The sequence below is a fragment of the Prunus persica genome, chromosome G2 (genome assembly GCF_000346465.2).
Source record: "Prunus persica cultivar Lovell chromosome G2, Prunus_persica_NCBIv2, whole genome shotgun sequence".
Taxonomy (NCBI): Eukaryota; Viridiplantae; Streptophyta; class Magnoliopsida; order Rosales; family Rosaceae; genus Prunus; species Prunus persica.
In genome coordinates, this window is record NC_034010.1 from 9,658,443 (window position 1) to 9,670,461 (window position 12,019).

The 12,019-nt window shown below is 36.7% G+C and overlaps 1 protein-coding gene across 1 annotated transcript; it reads left to right on the forward strand.

Moving 5' to 3' along the window:
• On the forward strand, positions 7,057-10,589 carry LOC18785882. Its single transcript, XM_007218199.2, has 3 exons — positions 7,057-7,986; positions 9,567-9,721; positions 10,164-10,589. The coding sequence occupies exons 1-3, from the start codon at positions 7,368-7,370 to the stop codon at positions 10,416-10,418; spliced, it is 1,029 nt and encodes a 342-aa protein (XP_007218261.1). The 5' UTR covers positions 7,057-7,367; the 3' UTR covers positions 10,419-10,589.

The following is a 12,019-nucleotide window of genomic DNA, read 5'->3' on the forward strand; positions in this document are numbered from 1 at the left end:
GCTAATTCCATATGTTTAGTAAACAACTTAATGAGAATGATTCTTTCCATACCTATTCAATACTAACCCAATTCCTAAATTCTCTAATTCCTTACTTTCTCAATTACTAATATGTAAACATGCCCTTAATGTAATCACAATTCTTGACTTATGGAGATATTCCCCATTTGAAATCACATTAATAGCCAAATTAAATGAGGATTTAATTAGCATAATCAATATGACCCAAGGCAAACTTCAATTTCCATGTGGTGTCACCGAAGTGGTTGCTGAAATATTAGCTCCCACAATATCCTCCATAGTGCCTAAATCATTGCCGTTGCACCACTAGTAGTACTCTGCCAAAGTAACCATGAATTCATAAACATAAATATTTGAGGTTGTGTAATTTACGGATCATGTCATGTAATTTAATTAGGACTGTAAATTCATAGGGTATGAAAGGAATTCATGTTCCCTAATGAGAGGGTTGGTTGTAGTACAACAAATTTGTATTAATATGATCGATACTATTATTAAAATCAATTAAGGTCGAAGGTGATCAAATAAAGGAAGGGAGTGGATGCATAAAACCATCCCAACTGCAAAAAGTTTTTATTTCAATTATTCACATCCGATGCCCATCTCTCTCATGATCAACATATATATAACTTGATTGAAAGTGATGAAAGGAAATTGGGTTTTACGTCTCCCTAATAATTGGTGCTAGCAATGTTATGGTGTAGTAATATTGTACTGGGGGGGACAATGGCTATATTTTTTTGAATGTACACATGGCAATTAGATAAAAGAAAAATTAATTATTTCACAAGTACCAGATATCATTTAGTGTTAGAAATCAAGCCTTAATTGGAGGATGACTTTTGAATGAAGGTAACCTTGTATAGCTGATTTACTTGGACATCACTTATTTTTGTTTTTTATGTAATTGCCTTAGACATAGGATTTAGAGATTATTTCCTTATTGTAAATCTTTAGAATTGTTATATATTTGCACACTTTGTACAATGTTGAATACAAAAAACATTCACCATATTTTCTTATATGGTATTAAAGCAAAACATCTAATCCCCTTTTGTGTTTTCTTCAACCTTCATCACGAATACTAAAGAAAGCAGCCATGCACCAGCCAACACAGGCATAACTCTCACCCCAGAGGAATATCAACAATTTATTTCCATGGTTTTCAATGGTAATAGTGGTCATTTGTTTAATAATTTTACAGGTATTTCATGTGGGTTCACTTCTGTTTTCGATTCATCTACGTGGATAATTGACTCAAGTGCCATTGATCATATGACATCAAATTCCAAATTGATTTACACCAAAACACCTATTACTTGTGCACCAGTTAAGGTACCCACTAGCCGAATTGCATCTATCACACATATAGGCCAATCAAATCCATCCCCCACATTACCCTTGCAAGATGTACTCCTTGCACCTTCTCTTCAGTTCAATTTAATGTCTGTTCACAAAATTACAAAGTCATTAAATTGTTCTGTTACCTTTTACCCTAATGAATGCATTTTCAAGACCTAGTTACAAAGAAGAGGATTGGCAAAGGTAGTGTACTCGGTGGTCTCTACTATTTGGACTCAACACCTGCTCCCATGGTCTCCATCGTAACATCTCCAACTTTCAATCTCTGGCATTGTCGTTTAGGCCATCCTTCTCATATAGTTCAATCCAATATTTCACAAATTTCATATTCTATTTCTTGTTTTAATAAGGATAATTGCTTGATTAGTCCATTAGCAAAGCATGCTAGAACTCCTTTCCCTTTAAGTACTATTTCAAGTTCAAAATGTTTTGATTTAATACATTGTGACATTTGGGGTCCCTTTACAATTTCATCACTTATTGGCGCTAAGTATTTTTTAACCATTGTTGATGACCATTCTCGTTGTACATGGACATATATCTCATGCATTTTAAATCTGAAGCTTCCAAACTCATACAACATTTCTTTGCCATGATAAAATTACAATTTCATTCTTCCATTTGCAAAATTAGGACTGATAATGGGTTAGAATTTCTCAAAGCTAATCTTCAGCAGTTTTTTTCCTCTTTGGGAGTGCAACATCAACACACTTGCATTGGCACACCACAACAAAATGTTGTTGTCGAGCAAAAACATCGTCACCTTCTCAATGTGGCACGATCAATCCGTTTTCAGTCACATCTTCCTCTACAATTTTGGGGAGAATGCATCTTGACAACCACCCATCTCATCAATCGCTTACCAAGTAAGGTTTTAAAAGGTAAAACACCGTATGAGATTTTATTTGGTAAGACACCAACATATACACACTTAAAAGTTTTTTGTTGTTTTTGCTTTGCCAACAATGTCTTACACAAAGAACGCAAATTTGACATGCAAGCCACACCCGGTATTTTTATTGGTTATCCTTATAATAAAAAAGGTTACAAAGTTTATGATTATTCCTCAAAGAAAATTTTTGTTAGTCGAGATGTCTAGTTTTTTAAAATCATTTTCCTTGTAAAACAAAACCTTCTTCACATGATCAAACTTGTTCTCAACCTCCAAATATGCCCACACTGCGAATAGATACACATGACATTGATCCCACTCTAGTTTTTTCTTCTGCTGCACCCAATTATACACTATTGAAACACAACAACCCAATGTCATCACTATATCTCCACCATCCTCTCCTATTCCTCAACATACATAAGCTCATTCCTCCATCTCTAAAACTGAAATGCCTTCCACTCCTCCACATATAAGACCATCATTGTCTACCTCTCCTACTACTTCCACCACTGAACCTTCTCCTACTCCTTCCATTGCTTCACCGTCCTCTCCTAAAGATCATCTTGCAACACGCATTTGCCGACCACCTGTCAAGCTCCTCGATTGTTACAATGCCCATGTCAGTCCATCTTCTTATCAAGTTGAGAAAGGTACTTGTTACCCTCTCTTTCATTATCTCACTTATTCAAATATTTCTACCCCTCACAATGTTTTTTCAGCTTCTATATCTACTGTCGAGGAACCCACTTCCTATTCGCGGGCTTCACTTATTCCTCACTGGTGTGATGCAATGCGTGATGAAATCCACGCCCTTGAGTCAAACTTCACATGGTCACTTGTTCCTCTCCCTGCCAACAAACTTCCTATTGATTATAAATGGGTATACAAAGTCAAACGGAATTCAGATGGTACTATCAAGCGTTTCAAGGCACATCTCATTGCTAAAGGTTACACTCAATTAGAGGGCATTGATTACAAAGAAACTTTCTCCCCCGTTGCAAAATTGGTCACAGTTAGGGTCCTCCTCACCATTGTCTTTTTACATGGTGATTTACCTGAAGAAGTCTATATGCTACCTCCGCCTAGTTATGTCCGTAAGGGGGAGAACCTTCTTTGCAAATTGCATAAATTGTTATACGGACTCAAACAGGCTTCTAGGCAATGGTTTGCTAAATTTTCACAACCCATTCTTGATGTTGGTTATACTCAATCCAAAGCCGACTACTCTCTATTTTATAAACACAATTGGGAAGTAAATATCTCAAATCCTAGGTCAAATAATTAAGCCAGTCAATTGGGAATTATTTGACCTAATTGGGAGTTACTCGATTTAATTGAGAATTCTTTAATTCCTGCCTTGATTAGGGATTTGATTTAAATCAAATCCCTAATTACATCAATCTCGTCAAATCCGGGAAGAATAATTCCTTTCCATTGGTGGAATTATTCTTCCAAAACCCTAGCCTCCGAGGCTCCTATAAATATATGGTTACACACAAGGGTTGAGGTGCTTCTAAATTCCTATCTGAAACTCTGCAGAAATTATCCCACACAAACCCTAGCCGCCATACTCTTTCTCTCTCTCACACAAGCCTCTGGCAATCACAAACGGCTCCGGCCACCCGGTTCTCACCCTAGAGAAATCTCCATCCTATTGTTAGCTATTGTTTTCCTACAAACACTTGGCCTAACTTAGGCATCGGAGGGCCTTTGGCCAACACCCCTTAGGTGTGGTCCTCTTATTCCAATTTGTTTTACGAGGAGAAAAAGAAGCAAAGAAGACGATGGAATATTAGACGAATATTCTCATGGGACTAAAATCACTCTCACAATTAGTGTAGGTCGATGATGTAATAATTACAGGTTCATATGCAAATGAGATTTCCAAGCTTAAGAGCTCTCTACATAAACCCTTCAAGCTAACAGACTTGGGTAATCTCAAATATTTTCTTGGTATCGAGGTATCAAGATCAAAGAAAGGCATTTGTTTGAATCAATGTAAATATGGCATGGATATTATCAAAGACACATGTTTATTGGGAGCTAAACCCGAGACTTTTCCCATGGAAGAAAATTTGAGGCTAAACAATACCGTTGGAAACCTTCTTAATAACCCAGCGTCATATCGCCAATTGATTGGAAGACTTATTTATTTAATAGTTACAAGGCTTGATATCCTTTTTGCAGTTAATATCCATAGCCAATTCATGCATCAACCATGCCAACCACACATGAAAGCTGCCACACGTTTAGTTCATTACTTGAAGGGATCACCTGGTCAAGGTATTCTATTACCATCTCATAATGAATTAACACTACGAGCTTTCTATGATTCAGATTGGGCAAGTTGTCCTATGACAAGAAGATCAACCACTGGTTATTGTGTGTTTCTCGGAACAAGTCCAATTTCATGGAAAACAAAAAATGCCTAGTGTCTCTAGATCTTCTTTAGAAGCCGAGTATAGTTCTATGGCAGTAGCTACTTATGAGCTACAATGGTCAAGAAATCTTTTACAAGATTTTGATCACATTCTCTTCCTAGCATACTCTATTGCGACAACAAGGCTGCCATATACATAGCGGCGAATCCAGTTTATCATGACAAACCAAACATATTGAAATTGTTTGCCATGTTATTCATGAAAGAATTCAAGATGGTTCATTACGTACTGCATTCACTCCTTCCAAAGAACAAATTGGAGATATATTTACCAAGGCATTGGGCAAGGAAGCTTTCCTACGATTAAAGAGTAAGTTGAATCTTTTGGACATACACGCTCCAACTTGAGGGGGAGTGTTAGAAATCAAGCCTTAATTAGAGGATGACTTTTAATTGAAGGTTACCTTGTATAGCTGATTTACTTGGACGTCACTTCTTTGCCTTTTTATGTAATTGCCTTAGACATAGGATTTAGAGATTACTTCCTTATTGTAAATCTTTAGGATTGTTATATATTTATACACTTTGTACAATGTTGAATACATAAAACATTCACCATATTTTCTTATATTTAGGACTCAAATTTAGAACACAAATTTAATATCTCTAACAAAACACAAAACCTATATATTTTTTAAAATACTTATGAACTTATATATGTTGGCGAGTCCTTAGTTAGTTAGGATTTTGATTCCTTACTTAGTTAGGTTTTTTGTTACCAGTTTATTTAGTCCTATTGTAATTGATATTTATTTCCTTTGGTAGTTTGGATTTATTTCCTATGTTATTTAGGGTTAATATACATTTTGTACTTCTTTATAAATACCTCCATATTAGAGAAGAATAAAAATCTGAGCATAACTGAATATCTGCCCTCCTTTGTTTGACATGGTATAAGAGCTCAGGTTCTCTTATGACATGTGCATATGTTCTCCTTCCAATTTACGTGCTCTCCTCCCCTTCTCTTCAAAGGAGGGGGACGAAGATATTGCATATTTCTTGGCTTTCCGCCGAATTAGGAGGAATTATTTTTTGTCATTCCTTTGTCAGTGCTGATATTTTTGCTGTGGTTTGATCCATCCCTACAACATAAAAAAAAATTCTAACCCTAAACACTACCTATTTCCCCCTGCCACTATCTATCCTGTGACTACCGTCGTTGGTGCCATCTCGCCATTCATCACCATGCCAAGTGTTGATGCCTTTATTTCTTCACCTGCTTCTGGTTCTACTTCACCTACTGCTTCTCCTACCCCTATTGCGATGGTTTATACTGAATCGTCCACCAACCTACCCTTGGGATTCAAATTGAATGGATCCAACCATGTGATTTGGGCTTCGATGATCGAACTCTACGCTACTTCATAAGGAAAATTAGGTTACCTAACTAGTGACTCTGATGCCCTAGATTCTGAAGATCCACAATTTGGAAAGTGAAAAATTGATGATGCTGTATGGAACCTAGTTTGTTGAATATGTTTCATACTTACTTATTGTCGTGCTCACAGGGTTTCTGTGTTCTACTATGTGCCCTATTTTTTAGGGTTTGCTCTTATGTTTCTATTGAGAACTTTGCCTTGGTTTGTCAGTTGTTTCACTCGTGATTGACCCTTCTCTACAAGTTGGTCAATTGGTCAATCTCGAGTATGGTGTTCTATGACCCGCTTGTCAAGTTGGGCATGCGAAACATCTTTGCCTCAACTTGAGGGGGAGTGTTGGCGAGTTCTTACTTAGTTAGGATTTTGGTTCCTTACTTAGTTAGGATTTTGATTCCTTACGTACTTAGGTTTTTTGTTACTTACCTGTATATTTAGTCCTATTGTAATTGAGATTTATTTCCTAGGTAGTTTGGATTTATTTCTTATGTTATTTAGGATTAATACATCTTTGTACTTCTTTATAAATACCTCCATATTGGAGAAAAATAAAAAAATGAGCATATCTGACAAATATGAGTATAATTGAATATTTGCCCTTCTTTATTTAACAATATATACAAGGCAAAAAACGAAGACAAAGACGAGAATCACAATCCCATCTTCTATCCATTAAGGTAAGACCGTAGAGATTTTAGAGAATGCGTTAAAACATTTGTGACACTACATTGTGACTGATTTTTAAAAAATAATAAATAAAAAACTCATTTTACTAATACAAAATTAAGTCAACCCATTTGTGACATTACATGACATTGTGACTGACACTGAAAAAACCCTCATTTTACTAATACAAAATTAAGTCAGCCCACCAAGAATAATAATAAGAATGACAATGACTCTCATAATTGCTTAATGATGAAAATGAAAAATATATAAAAACATTGAAAAATGTTTTGGAATTAATTATAGACAAAGCAAGAAAGAAAGAAAAAGGAAAGAAACAGACCAACCCCATATTTGTTAGTCGTTGTGAGAGGAGCATATTTGATAATCCAACAAGAAGAGCAACCGTTGCAGTAGTGATGAAGAAGCAACAGAAGTAATTTGCTCCCCTCTCTCTCTCTCTCTCTCTCTCTCTCTCAACTTTTTAATCATATCCTCCCTTACCACTTTCCCTTGCATTACAAGCAAAGTTCCTATCTAAAACACTAGCCATTCCTACTTTATACTTTCTCCTTTCATTCACAATAGCTAGTAATAATATTCAACAATGGGAATCTGTTTCGGGAAGCGGAAGAAATCGACGGCGGAGATAGTGCCGCAAAACCAGCCGACAACAACCATCCGATTGTACGGCTCCCCAAGAAGCACCGCCTACATCCGAGTCGCCCTCAAATACAAGGCGGCAGCCGTCTCGCTCCGCTGCGTGGTCGACGACACATGCGGCGGTGACGACCACAACGCGAATGAAAATTTGGTTGTAGCCGTGGAGGTGGCCGGTTCATCATCACCCCAGACGGAGAGGGTTTCAGGGCCTCCCAGTACTCTGCTGCAGTTCATAGACACCAGATTCCCGCACCCGCCGCTTCTTCTTCAAATCCGCTCCCCCGAAACGACGTCGTTAGTGGCGGCGGTGGTTAAGCTGACTGAGCTGCAACATAGGAGCGTGACGTGGCACTTGGAGAGGTTGGTGAGGTGGGCGACGGATCTGTTGACACGTCAGAATAAACGCGGAGGAAGAGGAGGAGAGATTGATCCGACGGTGGGGACTGCGCGGATGGAGGTGAGGAAGTTGGGGAGGAGCTACACCCAGCTGTTGGAACTGATGTTGGAACACGCTCAGATGGAGGAGAGGCTCCTCTTCCCTATCTTCAACTTCGCTGATCCAAGTACTTTACCTACCCTTTAATTCTAATTAATTTTTTTTCTATCTTGGGATGAATAAAATATTTTGCAAGATAATTATTCCCTTTTATATCTTTTATCTTTTTTTTAGCTCTGTATATTAGTTTTTAAGACTTTCCAATTAAGAGCGATTTTCACACCAGTCTTGCAATTTTTAGGGATGTAGTTAATTATATTTTAGACGATTTCTAAAGACCTTTTTTAGGTGACAGCAGATTTCATGAAATTCAATAGATTTTACTTTTGGAGATCTATATAGACTTTTATTATAGTGTGTTTGGATGAGGAAATTTAAAAGGGCAAAGGAATTCATAAATGATTGAATTTAAAATGATAAAAATTAATGTTATAGAATTTGTAAAGTTTCTTTTTTGAATAACGGATTTAAATACAGAATTTAACATTCATTTGTAAAGTTATTTTTTTTTTTAAACTTAATTTCTCTTAGAATTTTAAAATTGGCGACTTTTAGATAGAATTTAAAGTTGGGATTTCTGACATCCAAATATCATGGCTTTTCCCACGTTGAATTTCTAAATTTCTATGTTTTTTATGTATCCAAATATGGAAATTGGTTCATGTCAATTTAGAAATTTTAACTTTTGTCAAAATTTCAAATTTATATCCCTCATCCAAATGCAAGGTTACTGATTTTAGTAAATTTCTATAAACTTATTATATTGATTTCTTATACATATTTCGTTTGTTAGTTTGTTAGTCTGACAGTGACTTGGTCAAAAGTATGTTCGTTTGTTCTTTTATTGTTACTAGGATTGAGATGTAATATTGTGGAGTGATGCTATAGATTCGTCGAGTATTATATTATACAATTTTCAGTTGAAGTGGATGTGGTTACTTAATTATGTGAAAAATTATTATACGGGATTAAGGAGTTATCTATATTAGGAGTTGAGTATAATATGATTCACATGATACCACTTAATTGCTACGTCAATTTGTAAAAGTTTTATTATCACTAAACTAAATTTTAGCTACTGTAAAAAAAAAATATATATTATTATAAAAAAACTAACATAACATTTTAATTTAATGGGTTTTGTGTTTGTGAGATTGGAAAAAGCTTTCCTAGAGGAATAAGTTGCTTAAGTTGTTTTTTAAATCAACTAAGACGAGTAGCTAAACTTATGACTTTTCTCAACATTAAGAAGAGAAATATACTAAATCAACAACTAATTGGTATAAGTTGCTTCTTTGAAAGAACAAAAGTGTAGACTTGTTGATTTTATCCGGATAGTCAAGACCCTTCACCAAAATATCAAATTAACTAATCTAAAGGCTAGTATGTTATGTTATATATAATATATTATAATTTGAGTTAAAATTCCTTTTAAAACAAATTATACGTGACTTAATTAGAAATATTTAGTTATATGTAATGATTGAATACTTAGATGTTTTATATACTTGTATTTTCAATTCCAACCCCCCAATTTTACTATTCTAGCTCCACCCCTGTCTCTATTCCTCTGTCACTGTGAAAGAATGAGCATGAGATATGTTCAGTAAAGATAATGTGATGATGATGATGATGATGATGATGCAGTGATATGTAAGGCTGCAAATGAGGAACATGCAAGGGACCTACCCATCATGAATGGCATCAAAGAAGATATCAAATCCATTGAGGTTATAGACAATGGGAGCCCTGCCTACCAAGAAGCTCTTTCCAACTTTTCCAAGCGCCTTAAATCATTACAGGTTATGTTTAAATGCTTCTAGTCTACTTTATGCATACAACATATAATGGCACACTACATATGCCTCAAAGACTGCTTCTAGTCTACTTTATGCCTACAAAATATAATGGCTACATATATGCCACAAAGACAAGCATTCTATAACTAAGTATATATTTCTCGTGATGCACATTCACTAGAAAAAAAGCAACATTAATAAACACTGACATGATATCAATAGCATAAGCTGAGGTGACTGAAAGCACTATTCGTGTCTAATAGTATAATGGGCACAAATAAACGTGATTGTTAGCTAGACCTTAGTAGTGCTTTTAACAACTTAATCATGTCATTGGTTATTAATTAACTGTCCTTGTAGTGATCATATGCTTGTGTGGCCTTTTTTTACTTTAAGTTTTTTCTATGATCTTGGGCTAAATTGTATTATTTGGAGTTACCAACAGGAGCGTTACAGACAACACTTTCTGGAGGAGGAGAGAGAATTATTACCCTATATGGAGGCAGCTGAGCTGAACAAAGAGCAGCAACAAAGATTATTGGACCAGTGTGTGGATGTGATGCAAGAAACACACTCACATAATTTGTTCATTTTTCTACTTCAAGGGCTCCTCCCTCATGAAGCCATGCACTACTTGGACTTGATCTCTATGTGCAGCAACAAAGAACGGACAGCTTCTATGCTTCAAATGATAATTTAGTAAGATCCGATTCCAGTTGTTGATTTGTATGTCTTGACTTTGATATGCAGAGATTAGTGACGGCATTTCTCATGTCACTAGGAACTACTCATAAAGTAGATTAATGTCAGAACCATGTAGTTTCCAAAGGCTTTTTCTTTTCATTGATGACTCAAGATTTTCTCTGTGCCCTATTTCTCTCCCATATATGTCATGTGTTGAGACCTGTCCACAAAAGGCATAGAAGTAATCGAACCTCGAAGATTGAAGCAATAGAAGACTCAAAATTTGAGTCCGAATACAAAGAAATCAACGGAGGTATTGAATCCTATGGAAACCTAAGGGTTGTGTAATTATTTTGAATAGTAAATGTTGTGTGTTAAACTGAAGGTGTGGCGTTCCTTTTATACTGATTTTGCCCTACTTTAAGTTGGATCCCATCCTACTGAAAATAGGATAATCAAATCACATCCTTATACATTTGCTCCCGAGTAATTTTAATGCGGTTTCAGCTATGGAGCTGCGAGGTGGGGCCGGTTTGTGGGCTGGAGCAGTACCCATGGCCATTGGGCAGTGAGATGGAACTGTGTTTTCAGCTGCGGTGTGCTGCAGTTGGTTCGACGCTGCGCCGTTGTGGTGGCCTAGGCCCGTCACGAATTGCGTCATCGTTGCGGTCTTGCTTCTCATTCGCTTACTTCTAACCATGATTGTTCAGAAGGTTTTGGTTGAGTGATGAATGGAAGGAAACAGATTCCTTTTATTTGAGAGCAACGCTTTGAGTATATTTCATTGCTCTCAATGAAAGCACCAAAATGAAATGTTTGTGCAAATATTTACACTGGGGATTATTCCCGGATTGATTCCTTCGCACTTCGAACTTCCTTCTTCTTTTTCTTCTTCCTCACTCCCTGTAAAATAAACTGGAGTCAACGGACCACACCTAGGAGGTGTTGTCCAAAGGCCCTCCGATGCCTAACTCAATTAAATTATCTTGAAAAAGATACGGATATAACAGAAATGATGGAGGTCTTCTCTCATAAGGAGAGCCGGGTGGCCGAAGCCATGTGGCCGCGGGGGGGGGGGGGGGGGGGGGGAGAGAGAGAGAGTCTTTCTTGGCATGAAGATTAGCATGGTTTTGGCAACTACTAGCTTGGTCATATATATATGTAACGATAAGCAACTCAAGGATAACCAGTTAAGAGTCTTTGTTCGACCAAAAAAAAATTGAAGTCTTTGAAATCACAGCCAGGTCTTTTTTGGGAAGGTTGGAGGGGTCACAATGGTCCCGCTTAAAACCCAATCTTCTTAGACACCGAGGGTAACTTTCCTAGACATTGTAATATCGGAGATTACTCACTAGGGTTACCGAAAGCTGGCTTATTTTATGGCATGACAAAGAAGATAAGGCTTGGTTGAATTTTAGCCCAAAATAAATTAGCTTGCATGATTGATGTGCTTGAGTGACTAGAGTGGCTTGATTTGGCATGGTTGTGGTTTGCAAGAGTTTCATTGACTTGTGTGTCTGATATTAGTTTTGTATGCTTGATATTGGCTTGCATGCTTGGTTTTGGCATGTATGCTTGATGTTGGCATGTATTCTTGGTATATGGCTTGGATGCTTG